The sequence below is a fragment of the Drosophila santomea genome, chromosome X (assembly GCF_016746245.2).
Source record: "Drosophila santomea strain STO CAGO 1482 chromosome X, Prin_Dsan_1.1, whole genome shotgun sequence".
In the NCBI taxonomy this organism is placed as follows: domain Eukaryota; kingdom Metazoa; phylum Arthropoda; class Insecta; order Diptera; family Drosophilidae; genus Drosophila; species Drosophila santomea.
Window position 1 is genome coordinate 4688434 of NC_053021.2, and position 18325 is coordinate 4706758.

The 18325-nt window shown below is 44.2% G+C and overlaps 2 protein-coding genes and 1 long non-coding RNA gene across 3 annotated transcripts; 2 read left to right on the top strand and 1 right to left on the bottom strand.

The window, feature by feature from the left end:
* Positions 1-11545: 11545 nt before the first annotated feature.
* LOC120455574 lies at positions 11546-12278 on the bottom strand. The gene is made up of 3 exons (XR_005616756.2): positions 12130-12278; positions 11761-11957; positions 11546-11652 (listed from the first exon to the last, which is right to left on the bottom strand). It is a non-coding gene; the product is annotated as an uncharacterized LOC120455574 (long non-coding RNA).
* LOC120455572 (venom carboxylesterase-6) lies at positions 12271-14652 on the top strand. The gene is made up of 4 exons (XM_039641939.1): positions 12271-13242; positions 13572-13919; positions 14000-14292; positions 14349-14652. Exons 1-4 carry the CDS (start codon positions 12340-12342, stop codon positions 14554-14556), a joined length of 1752 nt encoding a protein of 583 aa, XP_039497873.1. The 5' UTR covers positions 12271-12339; the 3' UTR covers positions 14557-14652.
* Positions 14653-14932: 280 nt separating this feature from the next.
* On the top strand, positions 14933-18292 carry LOC120455570 (L-asparaginase). Its single transcript, XM_039641937.2, has 4 exons — positions 14933-15623; positions 16115-16350; positions 16414-17163; positions 17229-18292. The coding sequence occupies exons 1-4, from the start codon at positions 15401-15403 to the stop codon at positions 17928-17930; spliced, it is 1911 nt and encodes a 636-aa protein (XP_039497871.1). The 5' UTR covers positions 14933-15400; the 3' UTR covers positions 17931-18292.
* Positions 18293-18325: the final 33 nt, after the last annotated feature.

An 18325-nucleotide genomic window follows, 5' to 3' on the forward strand; every position in this document is an offset into this window, starting at 1 on the left:
TGGCAATCCCATTCGCAATCCCAGATACCAGTCACCAGTCAGTAGTTCCCGGAGTCCAAAATCGCACCTTGGGCTTCTGGTGCATGATCGCATTAAGTTCGGTTCGTGCCGAATGCTCCGTGTGTTTTTGTGTGTTCGTGCTCCACTTGGCAGCGATTGCCAGCGGAATGCCAAATTAGTCTTAGTGCTCCCACATCCCCCACAACGCCATTCCTCAAAGACAAAGGAGGAAATGTAATCCATAAGGCAGCCATCAGAAGCCATCGTACTCATTATGGATCTGCCAAGAAGTTTTCAAACGAAAATTGCCCAAAAACCTCTTGAATCCTGCAGCAAGGATTGCTGCAAGTAAAATAACCTCATCTCATTAATTGGTAACTCGTGAAAAAAGTGTTTTATATTGGATGAATTTATCATCCATTTTTCGGAAAGAAATACCCTTGCTTATTAGTCAAATTCTTCGTATCTGAAAGTCTTTTGTGACAAAGAGGAAAAGTTTGCAACTTTAATTAAAACAAAATGCTATATGTTTAATTTCATTATGCGCTTTTGATTATTTTTGTTGGCTACAAATCAACCACATGGATGTGAAAACAAAAATGGGTGGCATAAAGTGCTATGATGATGGCAGCTTAAGCCCGAAAACGGCATCGATTTATCTGTTCTATTGGGCCGCAGGATGGTGTTATGGAGGAGGAGGCGGAGGAGGACGAGCACCTACCACGATTTCACACACACGTCAGAGCGGAAGGACACCCCTAACCACTGACCTGCCGAGGGGGTGTGGATCCTATATACCGAACGCGTGAGTTGTACATAAAGTCTATACCGATGTGGGTGGAGCCTCCGAATGGCCAGGATATATGTATTTGTGTGCGTGTGTGTGTGTGGGTGGGTGTCGCATGTGTGTGGGTGTCGCACTGATGTGTCCAATCAGAATCGAGGCACACACACATTCGCCAAAGTCGGGACTTTGGAGATCCCTCTTGCTCTCGTCCTTCTCTCTCTTTCAGTGCCGCAGGATATGTTTGTGTGAATGACAAAAAACACAACACACACATACACACAGCCACAAATAAAAAAAATTGAAGAAAAAAAGAAGGTAGCCGAGGGGTCCAAAAAAGAAGTGAAGGAAGAACGAAAAGAGAAACGAACTGGGGACCCAGTCAGCTAGAAATCAACAAAAGCCTGTCAGGATAATGGATATAGAAGAGGGGGGCGAAAGATGGGAAAGAAACGAAAAATTGCGAATGTGGATAACACTGATGGCGATGCAGCTCAAGTGGCAGAAATGGAAATGGAGATGCAAATGCGAAATGCAGTCGGCAGATGGAAACCAGGACTGTAAGGATAACACACACACACACATATGCACTCAGCTAGAGGTGGAATGGATCCTACTTGTCTGGCAACTTGAACTGCGGGAAAAAACTTGAAATGATTGGCCTCTCCATCGGATACAGTTGGGGTGCTATTCACTCGACTGAATATTTGCATATCCATCGCCCAATCAACTGATTTGGTCCTGGGCATAATTAACCACTTTACTACTATTTTTGGTAAAAAGTCATGCAAAATGCAGACCCCAATTCCAATAGATTAGATAAATGCGATTACCAATGATCTAAAATTGAATTCGTTTTATAACAAATTCCACTGTTTATTTAACGGGCTTACAATTTCTCTGTTCCGAACTTTAAAGACAGACTCCAATCTAAGGACGCCATTTGGTGCAGGACAACATCGTTTAGCGGCCACCTACATTAAAATCTCACCTTCCAGTCCACCAAATGCCGCACTAAGGAATCCTAAGGACTCGGGCTTTGGTTATGAGCCCCTTAAAATTTGTCGAGAGGGCAGGACACACACTCACAAGAGCGTGCGAATTTTTGAAGGTGGATGTTTTTATTGCTTTTCGCAGATTTAGACTCAAGTTGGGTGTACTAGCTGGGGTATTCAGTTCGTCAAAAAATCGTACAGCTTAAGGACTGAAACTTAAAAATCTTGTAAGGAAGACTGCCTTGTCCAATGCCTATCTAAGACCATTCTAAGTAATATAAATACTTTGTATCAGCACATTTGAAAATATAATATATCTCTATAGATACACTCCTTAAAAAGCAATTGAATTTCGCCTAATGAAGAGCATTCAAAATTCGCAGTGTTAGGCAGTTTGCCATTATTTTTCTTGGCTGCTTTCGCACTCCCTTCTGCAGTGAAGGGTGCGAACTTTGTCACTCCGTTAACGTCAAGGCCATGAATACATCACAGCGCCACTCACCACCCACCACCCTCCGGCCCACCCACTGTCGCTACAATTCCAATTGGAGCCTTTCGTTCGAGTTGGAGTCTGCAATTGGGAGTTGGCTTTGTTGGGGGTATGGCATTTTTGAGGTGTTGTGCGGATTGCACAAATGCCATGTCTCCATGTTTACCATCATTTGAACCCGAAAAATATTTCACACCTATGCACACACGTACAGAGCAGGTTGATTTATACCTAGATAAGCACAGTAGCAGCCAAATCGTTAGCAATGCGAGTTTTTGAAACGTTTTCGGTATTAGTTCATGTTAATTTATATATTTGTTTAATATATATGACTTATATTTTTATTCGACAAAATATAATTTATTTACTTTTTTAGAGAAGTTTCCCAGATGTGTGATGTACCCCATTTTACATGTACATTTTATGCTAATTGCGAAAGGCAAATTTTAATACAACAGAGATATTCGAATGCTATTTTCTTGACCTCTGCTGTATGTATGTGCTTCAGTGGATTGCTCGTTTGGCTGTCACTTTGCGCTGGCACTTTGCAGTTCGCAGCGCTCGTTGAAATTCATTATGGCAAGGCAAAGAGAAGCGGTTGTCATCGGCGGAGCGGTGTGGGCGGTGGGCGGACAAAAGGCGGCGTGACAAACGTAACGTAACGTAACGGAAGACACCAGACATGCCGACGGACAGACGGACGGACACGTGTGACTGGAGTAGACATGCGAATGAAAAGGAAACGAACCACTGTTACCCATCACTTTGAAATTGGCCACTGAAAACTAGCCATACAACTTGCACTGCGTACTGATTTTGATTCTTACTAAGGCTTATAAAGATTCCTTCACTAAATAACTGCGAAATTTGTTTGCAAAACTGATATACCCCATCACAGTCATTCCGTCATACATATATTACGACAGTGCTGCTCCTTTTTGGAGCGGCTCCATGTCTAAATGACGACAGGCCATTTTCTATAACTTATCTGATTTTAATTGCTTCAAACATGTGCGTGCCACATCATTGTCCTTTCTCCTGCACCCACACACACTCACACTGACTCGCACATCTGTCTCTCTATCGTATGTGCTTTGTAAGCGTATATAAAAGTGTGTGCTATTGAGTGTGTGAAAGTGTGTGTCTGGCATCCTTTTTGGCGCTGTCAACATTATTTCACGTTGGGAAAATCGGGGAACAGGAGCAGGGAAATAGTCGCCAAACGCTCACGTCGTCACTCCAGACAAGTTGATGACCTCCACTACCAAACTTATCCCCTCCCTCCATCAGTATCGCTTTTGTCCTCCTCCGGAGAAGTCTCGCATATGAGCTTGTTTATCTCGCCAGCTCTCTAGCTGCTGGCTTCTTTTTATGAGCTTTGTCGGGCTTTGATGTTAATTACCCCGTAACAACGACGACGTCTTCCTCTGTCCACCCACCCCGACCCAAAAGTGCCCAGCCCTGCCCAGCCTGCTCTTCAGTTGGTAAACAAAACAGCAGCTATTCCGTACTTCACTCCACTCCACAAATTTTTCTATCTATATGTATGCGCTTGTGTGCGAGTGTGGGCCACCAAGCTGCCCGAGATTATCTCCAAGGACCTATAAATCCAGTAATTAAAGTCAAAGTCACAAGACGCTGCTGCCTTATCAGCTGCAGGGGAAATTTCCAGCGAAAATCCCCACTCCAGTTTTGGTTTCATAATAAAATTAAGTAAAATTCTCAAACACACGTGCCAGCAAAGGGAACATCCTCTGTGGCAGTCTTTGGCACTCGCCCTCTCTTGCGCCCCCAAAACCCAAATGTCTTTATGGCATATGGTTGCACCTGTCCTGCCGTTTAAAGACAAATATTGAACTTGCGAAATGCACTCAGAGTTTCCTTCGATGAGCTTGGAAAACGACTTTATTAACCAATCATTTTGGCGAGACATTCAAATTGCAGCCGTTGAGACGATACAATGGGGATTGAATCGTGTTACTTTTCCTAGGGAAATTAAAACAACTTTGTGTTTTTTAGGAATGCTGTAACACATTCGAACTAGGGATGCCAAATTTGGAACAGACCTTGGTAGAAGTGCTCTAAAACACTTGCGACCAATAGCAACCACTACATTGATCCCAATCCACGTTTTTTTTTGCCATGTGAGTCGCGTCAGCTGCCTTTGACCAAATAAAATCAGTGCCACGAGGACCCCGCAATTCTCTCGCCAAGCGATAGCTATCGACAGCAATCGAAATGAGTTAAGGACATGAGTTATTTATGGCTTTTAAGTGACAGCCAGATCTGCTCCGCATCCGAATTGGGCAAGCAGTGCCCTATACCATGCCATTCTTATTCCCATTCCCATCCTTAGCTGTCATCTTACATATGGAGATTTATTTCAGCTGCTAAGCGCATTTGTAAGCATTTTTAATAGAGTCCAAGTTCAGATAGCCAAGAATCGAACGATACGGTGGGGTGGTTTATCTTCAGTAGGTTAAGTGGCCAAGTGGAGTGAAGTGGGTGCCCAAGCCTCCGGCAGTCAACAAATTTGGCTTAGATTCAACGCCGAGATTGCCGTATAACAAGATCTCCACGGACACTTTATAAACATAACCAATATCGGATGTTCGTCGGAAATAGAGCAGTTTTTAGAATCAGCTTTAATAGGAATCTTTCTTTACAGATTTAATATCTATTTAAGTGTTAAACTTTTTTAGCCGCTGGGTGACTTTAATGCCGGAAAGGCATTTGGAATTAACTTGGTTAGTGGATGGAATGGAATGGAATGGCTTGGACGGGGTGTTCCAGTAGCAGTTGTGATTTCACTAATTTGTCGTCGTGTTGACTGTCAAATTGGATGCCATGTGTGGGTGTCATTAATGCCAACCCCCGAGAATGAAGCGCGGATACACGGAGACACGGAGACACAGAGACACAGAGACGACTCATTAATGCCACTCATCAAAACTATAACGAAGGGTCCATCAACCCCCGGCCATCCCAAATCGGTCCGCAGCCCCACATCACCCACCAACCCCTTCCCCAACACCAAGTGCGTGAGAGACACATGAATATATCCTGGCACTATAAATTTGGGTTAGGTTAACCCCGAGAAACAGAAACAGACACAGACGGCGGCACAAAATGTGTGTTTTTGCGCTGATGACGCTGATGATGGCATTTGTCGCCGTTCTCTGGCCATTGCCATTGCCATTCCATCTCCACTTCGTTGTCCTTCCGCCTCGGCGCCCTCGTCCTTTTCGGGCCGTCAAATAGGCATTCAGCTATTTTCGCGTAAATTGCTGCTAATTTTGTTTATCGCAGGACAATTATCCAGGCGAACGAACTGACAAATGAGCCGCACACTTGCCGCCCCCAAACAAAACCCACTCACACGCACACAACTGACTGCCAAAAGGACATGTGTGTGTGTGTGCAAAGTCCTTTGTTTCTATGCTCCTGCCGTCAGGATGCCGATACTATAAGTGCACTATTTTCAAATTTTAATAACTTTCATAACCATTTCACATATCCTTAAAATCAGTCAACTCTATCCTTTGAGCTAACCAATGTATTTCTTGATTTTAACTATGGTTTTTAAATAGCATTGGAATTGCAATTGCGTATTTGTCAAGTGGCCATGCAAGAGTGAACCTCCCCCGCCCCAACTTTGTACCCCTCCCCATTCGCGAGTTTCCACCAGCCGTTTAACACTAACTAAGCGGCTTACTTTCCCTGCGATTTTCTAATATAACAAAAGAAAAGCGCCCCGAAAAAAGAAAAGAAAACGATGAAGCGAGGAAAATAATGCCCTGTGTCCCTGGGAGCTAAGAAAAAAAAAAAGGAATGTGGGTGGGTGGGTTTTGCTTGTTTGGTGGTTGCAGGGGCGACCAAGTTAAGAAATCAAACAGCTGACATAAATAACATTTTAATTTAAATACGGCAGGACACAACAATATTTTTTTGCCGTTAAGGTAAGCAGAAGGTACAACAATAACAACGATGGCGGCAAGGACAGCAAGGACAGCGGCCGAAAAAATACATATTTAAACAGGATCTCGCCTGAGAAGCAAACAAAATTAAACAGCGAAATGGGATGGGACAGGGATCGGGGGTTTGGGTGGTTGGGGGGAAACGCAGTGAACAGTGGGGAAGTAAATTTTATTTTAAAATAAATTTATCGCCTTATCCGTTGTCCACGGCAGCCGCGGCAGGAATATCAGGAACAGAATCTGAAACAGGAACAGTGCCAATACCCTGACAGAGGGCAACGCGACTTTCCCAGCGATTTCGTAATTCTCGTTCAGTTACTTGGTGGGGCAGAATTTTGGGTGCATTCCAACGAGTAACTTTTAGCTAACTTTTTAGCGATTGCAAAGATGATGAATGAGCAACTGATCATCATATTATATTTTCAACTGCCGTAGAGTATTCCATTGATCGGTGTATTCTTTTCAGAACATATCTTGTTTTGCTTCCTTTGGCTCTGGCTGCAGTGCCCCACAGCGGCGATTGCCGGACAGCCAAGGAACACATGAGACCGGAAGGTGGGTGGTGCTGGGGGGGGGGTCGCAGTGGGCTAGCAACTGCCACCCGCTGGCAGCTGGACAAGGACGAGAACAAGGACGCTGGCGGGGACGAGGGCACCGACACGGATGTGGATTGCGGACGCGGATGCCGGAGCAGAGTCCCTGCACGAGAGCTTCATTTGAACGAAATGAAATCATAATGAGATTTTTGCGTTCGTTTTTTGTCGCCGCAGAGGGATAGGAATGAGAACGGGAATGGGAATGGGATTGGGGATTGGAAATGGTAATGGGATGGCCTGCTTTGGTCTGGTTTGGGGGTAGTGCCAACCGACGGAAGCAGCAATTGCCATTGCCATGGCCATGGCATCGCGTAATGACAAAAATTCATAATTGGATAAAGAAGCAGACGTGTGCTGGTCTATCCATAAAATAGAAGACCAGATTGAAATCCAACAGCTTGTAAAGTGAGCCACCAAATGGCCAATCAAACAGCGGAAATAATGCTGGACAAAAGACAATAGGTACCTATTCAGTTTAAGGTATGTGCAATGCGATCCATTCGATCTAACTTCTTGGTCATTACCATCAATTAAAGCGAAATCAAATATTTCGCCTTGTAGCTGTTGATTCCCTGACATGCCAGGCAATATTTGACGGTAAATCAAACCAAATTGCCGCCCATAAACCGCAATTTAATGGGACTCCCTGTCTCCTGGACTGCGTACCCCCCTTTTTTTGGCCTTATGGCAATTGTGCACTTGATTGTTAGCGGCTTGTTGGGCAGCCAACAGGGCGGATCATCCCAGACCGCAATCCCCATACCGGCAGCCATATGGCCAACAATATGGTTGTTGGTTGCTAGCTGCTAGCTGCTCGCTACTGGTTGTTGGCCAATTGTTGTGATTGTTGGCAATGCAAAATGCCAGGCATTCGAATGCACTGGCGCGTAATCCGCAGCCGGCAATCGAGAGAACGACTTGAGAATTCACTTGACTCGAAATGAAAGAATCTGAAAGGAGCACAGCGAAACAAATGAAAACAATATTAACGTGGGCCCCATGGCAAAGAAATGCCAGGCACCCCAGAGAAAAAAAAAACAGAAAAACAATAATTGCCCTCAAAAGCAACAATATATTGTTTCACCCAGAGATGAGCTAAATTATTTCGTAACAGGTAATTAAAAGCTATTTGATATTTGAGCTTAACAATTTTCGAAAGAGGCTGTGTAATATCATTTTGAAATAGATCATTTGCAATATCGGATTAAAATTGCGATGTTCCGCTAGTGTGGGTGCACTAGATTTGGACTAAGCCAAGCTGAATAACTTGATTTGCGGGTGGCATTTCGCCTGTCTGCCGTTGGTAATTGTATTAGGTACACATGTGCAGGAATATCGGAGCAGAGTGTGGAGCATCAGCTGCCACAACTAATTAGACGGCGCCCACATGCATAGGCAAACTGCGTTAATGGAGTGCGTAATGGGTTAATTTTGGGCTGGCAATTCCGCACCCACACACTCTTTTTGCAAGGCACCAACCTCCCCGCCATGCCCATACGATTCCCATCCCCGCGTCGTTAGCCGTCTGTCAATGTTTGCACTTTTGTTTAGCGGGAACGGACAGGAGGCTTGGGTGGTGGTGGCATGGTAGTGGATGGTGCGGTGCTGCCTCCGGTTAAGCGTGGAACGTGTCGTCGACACAGTCGGCGGGAAAACCAAAAGTCGGATTCAGATTCTCATTTGGCGACGGAGTCACCGCGTTGACGACAAGTTAATCACATCGTGTCCAATCAGGCGAGCTAATCCCTCTGACAGGCTTCGACATCCACATCCACACGCCTGAGCCGACTCCGACTGAGTAGCTGCTCTTTCTCTGATATTTTCTGGAGCATACACTAACCAGCAAAGTGGTCAGGCGAATTCAGGCAAAGTCCATAGAAATTAAAGCTTCTGAGACCTTGGATTCCTATGCCAAACTCTACATATCTACATGTCGTTATGCAGATGGTTTTGAATAATCAACAATAAGCAGTTACTTGATTAATCGGGGATGCACAGTGATACTTAATTTCACTACCTCGCCAGTAAGTGTATTCAAACTTCTCGGTGGTTGGCCATTATCTCTCCCCGGTCTCTGATTATTATTACTATTATGGATGTAAACCTGGCAACATCTGCTGCATATCAATTTGTTGGCTCTGACTTGAAACGCTTAAACTGATCCATGTCAGGTCGCCTGGCCTAAGCCCACAGTCGAAGTTGCTTTTTTTTTGGTTTCTTTGTTTTTTTCATATTTTGAGTTCTTGGACTTAGCCGACTAAGCCCGTTCCGGACATTAGCAATTTGCATTTCCCGATTCAACATCATCGACATTTCCTAGTGGCCAATTATCGCTTAAGCTCTCCGTTGTGTTTTTTTTTTGGGGTTTTGGACGGCTTTAAAGTTGAGATGGGCATGGAAAACCTGACGGTGAGTGTGGGGTATTGGGGCTAGGGAGTTGGAACTTGGCCTGTTTAAAAATTCGTTTAAATTCCATTGCCGAAAGTGGCTTGTCCCTTGTTGGCAAAGTCAAAAGCAAAGTGGGTAGAAGTAAAGGCTGGGAAAATATGCAGCAACCGCGAAATTGAAATTTTGGCTTCGCCTGCCGCGGCGGCTTCTTGGCATTGTTGGGAAAAATCGGCGATGGAATGAGTGCTCACCACCTGATCCTAAGTAAATACCAGGACAAGCCGGGCGGCAGCCCAAAAGGACACCCAGATATCCATGCATGTGACTGGATATTTATATTCCCTTTTCCCTCTTTTACGTTTTTTTTTTGTTTTTGATATTATGCCTCGCGAGTTGGCTTTTCTTTTTAATTAAATGAAACCAGAGGAATTGACCCAAAACGCAGAATAAATAAATATTTAAGGAAGGGATGCGGGTTTTTCGTCTCGTCCGCCGGAGCATCTGTTGTTCCATGTTTGCCGCTTGTTTTTGTTAATAATTATTTCACTTTTTTTATCGATGGAGGTGGAAAGAATTCAAAAGATGCCGCATAGCCATTGTTTACTGTGGAAACAAAACCGAAACAAGGCACAGCAATCATACACAAAAAAAAGGCCAAAAATAAAAAAAACAACAATAAATATTTCACCTTCAATAAATCATTTTCCATTTCGCTGTTGGGCAGCAAATCCCCTTTACACCTTCGCCCCAAAAAAAAAGGGTTTCTTGTCAACCCCAAGAGCTTTCCCTCTTCTATCTTAAAATTCAACAAAATTTTTGAAAATACAACGTAAATTGCATTAAAAAACTGAAGAATTTTGGCGGAAGAATGAGAAATGGGTTTAGATCGATATAAAATAGTGAAAAGCTAAGTAGTTTAACTTCTTAATTTTATACCTTGCCAGAAACATTATTCACTTGTTTAAATCAACGTAAAGCAAGAAACGTAATTGTAAACATGGTATTTCATTAAGTGCATTGAAAACAGGTTTGGGGCATATTTTAAGGAAAACCTTGTCAGACACGTCGGTCAACTGCCATAAAATACGTATACTCGTACTTTGGTTGGATGAGAAAAATGAATTAGGTCCTTGAGCCAACGGCAGTCGCCACTGCCCATCTTCTACTTATATGCAGCCATATATAGTTACTCGGTAGCACATATCAATTTGGTGTGGCTGGTTTGTTTGTTAGCCGGCTGATAAATTGGCACTCAAGTGGATTAAAATTGTTTGCAGCTAAATAAATCTGTGTGCCCGGTCTGGACATTTGTCACAATGGCAAAAATGTGGTGTCGTGGTGGTGCAGCACCGCATCATGTCTGTGTCGCATATTAGTTCCCAAAAAAAAAAAGGTAAAGCTCAAGTCAGGTTATGAATTAAAAAGGGTCTCCCGACGAAGGAAAAGTTTTGAGCCATCCCGCTCTATTAGGAATTCGGCAGTTCTGTAATTTTTTTAATTTTTTACCTCATCAGCAGCTCTCTTTCGTGGCAACTTCAAAGGGACCTATTAGCTCGATGGTATTTTTCGGAATGCAAAGGCATTTTTAAAAATGCGCTTCTTCATATCGCGTCAGTTCGTCCCCCAGTCGAATTTTTATTCTGTTTCAACAACGTTCAAGTTTGCGCTTTTGTTTTGATTTCTTTTTGTTTGGTGGGCTCGGCGGCGCATCGTCAAATATTTTATACGCGCATAAATATGCTCAGATGAGTTTAAAAAAATGTGAATTAGCATAATCGCTAATCGGTTACGCTCCATCTCAATAGGCTTTCTCTACACTTGGAAACAGCCAAGACGTTTGACAATTGAAATAAGTTTTAAACAATTTCTAGCCATTCCGTTTGTACGACTCGAAAACTTTAGCAAGTAATTGGGGCTAAACTTATGGATTTTGCTTGTACTTTAGGACCGATTGGACCGATCCAAGGCCAAATTACGAACGTTATAACAACATTCCAAAGTGGGACGAACGTTATCTGCATCTGCTTAGAAATACCATTAATACATTATAGTTGTAGTATCGTTCTCGTGTTCTCCACTAGATATGCCTTGTCATTGACAAGCCAATGTTGACCAAATTAAATCATTAAGACGACAACAGTGGGTTAAGTCAAATTCAAAACCCAAAACATATATGTATATGTATAACATTGATCACTTCAATGACAGGGCATTAATAAATAAGAATAGATTACAAGAATAAAATTCCTTCACAAACAAGCATACTAATTCAAAGTATAATGAAATCATAAATAATTAAATAAGGAATCACTCACAGTTTCGTAATTTGTTGAAATTGTAGATACTTGTATGTAAGAGTATTTGCTTTTCATTATGTTTTAGAACATGATCATTTTTAGTGCACGATTCATCAATCAACAACCTGCAAATAAGCAACGGAAATATAATATCATGATCAATTAGCATTACACTAGCAAGAACCTCAATCACATCAATTAAAAGGCAGTACACAAATGACTTAATGACACACCTCAAACCACGGTTTTCGGCCAGATTTGACCAAATTTGCGCAGTGTTCCAAAATGAAACCTAAACATCCGAAATTAATGTCGATGCTTGATGTTGTGCTGATGGCGACGTTGATGCTGATCACGCAGCTAAGTGGCAAGAAAGATATCGCTGCTGCACCTTGGCTTCTGCACACCCTTCCAGCTATAGACATGGTTCCTGTAAATGGAAATACAAGAGTGATATATGTAAGAGAACACAAAATCTTCGAGATAGGAAAAAATAACGAGTAATTCGACAATTTGTACATCTGATTAATAGATAGTAAATTGTATTCGACTTAAAACAATAAGTAAATACATATTGTGCGCAGAGCTTTTTGATTGCTTACCATATTTAAAATACTCCGCTGAGGGTATGAAAATAAGCAGAATTAATGAGCTAAGAGACGGGCCGCTTAAAAAAAATTCGGCAAACAAGTTAGCTTCGGAAGCTGGCGCGCTGAGATTGCTGACTTTATGATGGTGTTGTAATCTTAAAACTACGCGTGCTGTCCACCAGCGAAATCAGTCTGATCTCGGACTTCAAGCGCAGGAACACGATGTCAAAAAACGCTGGCCTTTGGTCGATTCGGGTTATTTTGTTGTGCATTTGCATCCAATGGAGCGATGGACGCAATTCGCAGTGTTTGCACGTGCGTTTATCCCACGGCGGGTGGCTAATTGGACGCCATTTGACCACCCACAATGGCCGGCACATGCGGGCTTTTATGGGTGTCCCATATGCAGAGCCACCGCTCGATGATCTTCGCTTTCGTCCGCCGGTGCCGAAAGCTCCTTGGGAGGGTGAACGATTAGCGATCAAGGATGCACCCATCTGTCTGCAGCGAGATCCCTTCCGACGCGACATGATCCTGGAGGGTTCCGAGGATTGCCTCTATCTGAACGTTTACACGCCGGAGAGGCTGAAAACTAATGGATCGTTGCCTGTGATGGTGTGGTTCCATGGCGGCGGCTGGCAGTGTGGCTCTGGTATCAGCAGCTTCTACGGTCCTGATTTTCTGCTCGACCACGACATCGTCTTGGTTTCTGCTAACTTTCGATTGGGACCTTTGGGATTCCTTAGCACTGAGACGGTCGATTGTCCCGGTAACAATGGCTTAAAAGATCAACTGGAGGTGCTGCGCTGGGTTCGTGCAAACATAGCATCATTTGGTGGTGATCCAAATAGTGTTACGGTCTTTGGTGAGAGCGCTGGAGGTGCCAGTGTCACCTATCACATGCTGTCGGAAAAGTCGCGCGGCTTACTGCATCGTGGTATAGCCCAATCTGGCACCTATTTCAATCCCTGGGCACAGCCTGCGCATAAGGGAGTGGCCGCTGGAAGGGCAACCAAATTGGCCAACATAGTGGGCTGCGGCACCGCTGGAGAATGGCCGGAAAAACTGGAGTGTCTGAGAAAGAGCCCAGCCGAGGATATAGTGGCCTCCCTATACGACATGTTCGTAAGTATTTGTAGTCTGCAAAAGATTAAGGAGTTGTTACTAACAGGAAGATAATCTTGAATTTAACGTAGTTATTTACATTTGTTTATGCAACTCTACACAAAACATGACGTAGCCTCATAACCAAATTCAGATATCTAAAGTTATGTATGTAAAATACTTTTGTTACAATTAACAAAAAAAAAAACAGATATAGCTACCAGCAAGACTTTTGTGAAAAAAGTTAAAGTGGTATTGACCAAAATTAAGTACAATGCAGCCATTCAAGCTGTTATTAAACAAATAAGGTGAAGGGAAGGTTAAGCTATACCTTTGACTTTTTATTGCAGGTCTGGGACTTTGATCCGATGATACCATTTCCGCCCGTGATCGAACCGGAGCACGATGGTGCCTTCCTCACAGTGGCACCTCGCCAGGCGGCCAAGCCACATGGACTGGAACTTCCACTTATGGTGGGCGCCACCGCCGAGGAAGGTCTCCTAAAAACCGCCGCCCTGCTCAACCTTCCCCAACTGTTGGCCGAGTTTAAGTCTCAGTTCGAGCAGGTCCTGCCAGTCGTACTTAACTACGATCACCACGACGATTCCATGCGACAGAGGATTACGCAGCGCATCGAAAGCTTCTACTTCAAGTCGGGCCATGATTATGATAAGGCCAACCACCAGAATTTAACCGACGTGAGTGGGGAATCCTTAATCTATATGAATTAAAAGCTCATGAAACTAATCGGCATTGTACAAACTACTTACCATCTCAGCTGATCTCGGACGGATGGTTTGTGGCCGGAATCGATGAGTATCTGCGCCTCCGGATGTCCCAAGAGGACGTGGCCCCCACTTATGTATACCTATTCGATCACAAGGGAGCCGCCAGTTTTACGGAGATTTTCAAGGGCGGCCGGAACGAGTTCTACGGAGCGTGTCACGCAGAGGAGCTCCAGTATTTGTTCCCGATTGGGCGGGAGCTATTCGTGAGTGCGGTGCCGACGCAAAAGGATCTAGAGCTCCGCGAACTAATGCTCAAACTGTGGGTTAGCTTTGCGAAGACTGGGTATAAGCCATTCAGGACATCTTTTTAAGCCGAAACTAATAACACTTTCTCCGCAGCAATCCAAATCCCACGAATGCCAGCATCCATCTGCCGAACTGGAGTCCCGCTTCCAGTTATCCAGTGGAATATGCCCGATTGGGCACCAAAGTGGAGGACTCCGCATCCATTTTCCGACTTGAGAACGAGTTAATGCAGCCTCGCGCCGATTTTTGGAGGGACCTGCAGCCCCATTTGCCCGCCAGTCACGCCCACAACGAGCTGTAGTAGTCCCCCGAATCATTGTTCTAATGCAATTTACATTTTGTCTCAATCACTTGATGTATTTCACCACAAGATATAAACCGACCGAACTGTACTTAACTGTTTTGCACTTTTACCGCCAACCTAACGGAATTTCGAAGCTGCCGGACGTGGCGAAGCTTTTGCGCTGCCAGACTTCTGGAAATTAGCACTTTAGTGTCGTTGATAGTAAGGCAGCGCTTTGCGCGTACTTGCCACATCGGTGGAAAAACCTGAGAATGTGTAAACAAATCAATACAGAAAATAATAGAGCTTCGCCTATATATAGACAAGACAACAAAGGCTAGGACAGACTATGCTTTTAATATAATTTAAAGAAGTGAAGTCAAATGGGAAATGAAATAGAAACGAAGTTTTGAAAGAAACGCGAACGAACCGGTCTATCGATAGTCGCCCAGCTGATTGGGTGATTATTTATGGTCATAATATTGCTATCAGCGAAATTTCATTTGAATTTCATTAGATTAGTCATGTACGTCGTGGGCCAAAGTCTTCTGCGGTTATCTATATAAGTGTTTGCGCGCCGTGATTTGGGCTTTCCGTTTCAATTTCCTCTGCGAAAGAGCCCCAATACCACGTGCTATCTCGGCGCCCCCCCACGAATTATTATTATTATTAGTATTCCGAGCCGATCCGGATTAGCCCCCGATAACGAGTTGGCCAAATAATCATCAAAGGCACGGGCTGTTAATGGATTTTCTGTTTACGCTCCGGAACGACACCATCCGAGTACCCAGTGATAAGGCGGCTTCGCAACCGGCGCTTCGCAGTCTATATTTCCAATATTATTACTATATAGTAGTGAGCCATGTCGTCAAACGGAATGGCTATTCCCGTCCTTAAGACCAATGGTCACGAGCGCCTGGCCTCGCTGGACAAAAGCATGCCGCCGGCATCGCCCACTCTGCCGAGTCCCACGATCCGCAGGAACAAAAGTGACGGAAAACTAATGGCGCAGGATGTGAAGGAGGCCATGGTGAAGGTTATCTACACTGGAGGCACCATCGGCATGGTGCGCAACGAGCGGAATGGTAAGCCACCCACGGCTCCCCAAATACGGAGATTCATTGGAACTTGAAAGAAACCAATGTCCTTTGCGTTTCAATAATGTTTTTACAAAGAATCTAGAAAACACTGTCCAACTAGACAAGATATCATATTATGTATATATGTTAGTTTTACAAGCAAGAGGAGTCCCAAAATAATAGCCAGATAAGATAAATGATATAACAGCTTTGCAATGCACTTCAAAATATTTTATTTGACAAGAAATGAGAGTTAATATTGTTGAAAAATAAACAAAACAAATATACGCCATAATGTCCACAAATAGACACTTAATATTGAAATCAAGTGGCAGTCAGCAGATTGTTGATGCTTACAAATATTGGCTTATATTGTATTTGTATATTGTTATTTGTTTGGTATTTCGTGTTCTTATCAGGTATTTTAGTAAACATTTCACACACTAGTGAACCTTATTGTGAAAAACTTATTTTACCAAATTGCATAATTATTCCAGCGCTGGCACCCATTCCCAATGCTCTGGTGCGCAGTATCCGGAAATATCCGAACATCCACGATGAGGAGTACGCGCTGCGCCGGTTTGGAACATCTGCATCGATGGCTCCACTGGTGCTGCCCATTGTTCAGGGAGTAGATCGCAGGGTTATCTACCAGATCACGGAGTATACACCGCTGCTGGACAGCAGCAATATGACGATGAACGATTGGGCGCGAATCGCTAGCGATATTCAGGTATGTACTTATAACAAAAATTTACATAAAAAGTATTATTAATTCTTATTGTTTTTTGTTTAGCAATCGTACGAGTTCTTCGACGGTTTTGTGGTACTCCATGGCACCGACACACTTTCCTACACAGCATCTGCGCTATCCTTCATGTTGGAGAATCTGGGCAAGACTGTGATCATCACGGGCTCCCAAATCCCCATCTTTGAGACGCGAACCGATGGCAAGGACAATTTTACGTCGGCCTTGATAATAGCCGGTAACTACATCATTCCGGAGGTGTGCGTCTTCTTCGGGCACAAGCTAATGCGCGGCAATCGGACGGTGAAGGTCAGTTCGAATGCCTTGGACGCATTCGATTCACCAAATGTTCCACCGCTGGCAAGGATCGGCATTGATGTGAACGTTGACTACCGCCTGATATTCCGACCATGCAGTATTGAAAGGTTTCGCGTTCACTTGAATCTCGATGAGAACGTGGGCTTGTTGCGAATCTTTCCAAGCATTTCGCATTCCACATTCCGGGCATTCCTGGCGCCACCGATTCGCGGCGTAGTTCTGCAATCGTTCGGATCTGGAAATATACCATCGAACCGAACGGACCTCATCGATGAACTGCGTGCGGCCGGCGAACGAGGCGTTATCATCATCAATTGCACACAGTGTCCCAATGGCACAGTGGCGGAGATCTATGATACGGGCAAAGTGCTCTGCGATGTGGGTGTAATTCCCGGTTTCGATATGACTCCCGAGGCGGCCCTGTCCAAACTGGCCTATGTCATCGGCAAGGAGGAGTGGTCACTTGAGGTAAAGAAGCAGGTAAGTTAGGCCTATAATAAAACACATACATATGGATTATCCAAAATGTGCATATGCGTTTTAAGATGATGCAGTCAAACCTGAGGGGCGAACTGACCTCCTTAAAGGCTGCCAAGATGGAGGACTACGACTTGGTGGATGCAGTGGCTCGATCTCTGCACTTGTCCTCGCCTCAAGAACTAGATCAGCTGGGCGAAACGCTCTTTCCGGCCATGATCAACGCCGCTGTGGCCGAAGGCGATCCCAAGAAGATCAACAACTTGAAAGCCTATGGCGCCGACTTATCGGGAACGAACCATGACCAGCGAACGGCCTTGCATTTGGCATGTCAGCTGGGAAACGTGGAGATCGTAAAGTACCTGCTGCAGAATGGAGTATCCGTGCATGTGCGGGATCGCTATGATCGCACTCCGCTCCTGGAGGCTGTCTCCACCGATAGCCACGAGATCATCCAGCTGCTCATCAACTGTGGTGCCCATTTGACGGGATCTTCGCGAGCGATTGGCGAACAACTGTGTGCGGCAGCTGCTAGGGGATCGATGGTTAGATTGAAGTCCTACCAATTTGCCGGTGCTGATCTCGCCCAGCCGGATCCTTCGGGCAGGACGGCATTGCACGTGGCTGCTCTGCATGGATTTCCAGAGGTGGTGCAGTACGTCCTGCCCTACTTCGAGAATCCTCACGAAAAGGACATGCTGGGCCTGACCGCCTTGGATTATGCGGAGCGCGGTGGACACGCGGCGGCTATAGAGGCCCTAAAAACATAGAAATCTTTTCCGAACCATAACTCGCTTTGTTCCTACAGCATAAAGAAAAAACATTGGAGGCAAGAGTTTTTTCTTCAACAGAGTTTCGACCCTTTGTACTTAAGTGGTGCATCTAGTCTGATGATGGTTCCTTATTATCAGTTTTGAATACCTCACACATCAACAATGTCATGCTAGTTTTTATTTTTAAGTGTCCAAAGTTTACCTAATCATTGACCAGTTTTAATTTGTGTTTATTTACTTATGTATCTATTGAATGCAATACTATTATTAGCCAAAACTAAAAGTTTACAAACTGAAAACAATTTAACGTATAAATTAAACATCGAATATTGTAATCGGTTATATAAAAGGGTATATACATAGTGTAATTTGTTGTATAAAATGAAATAAAT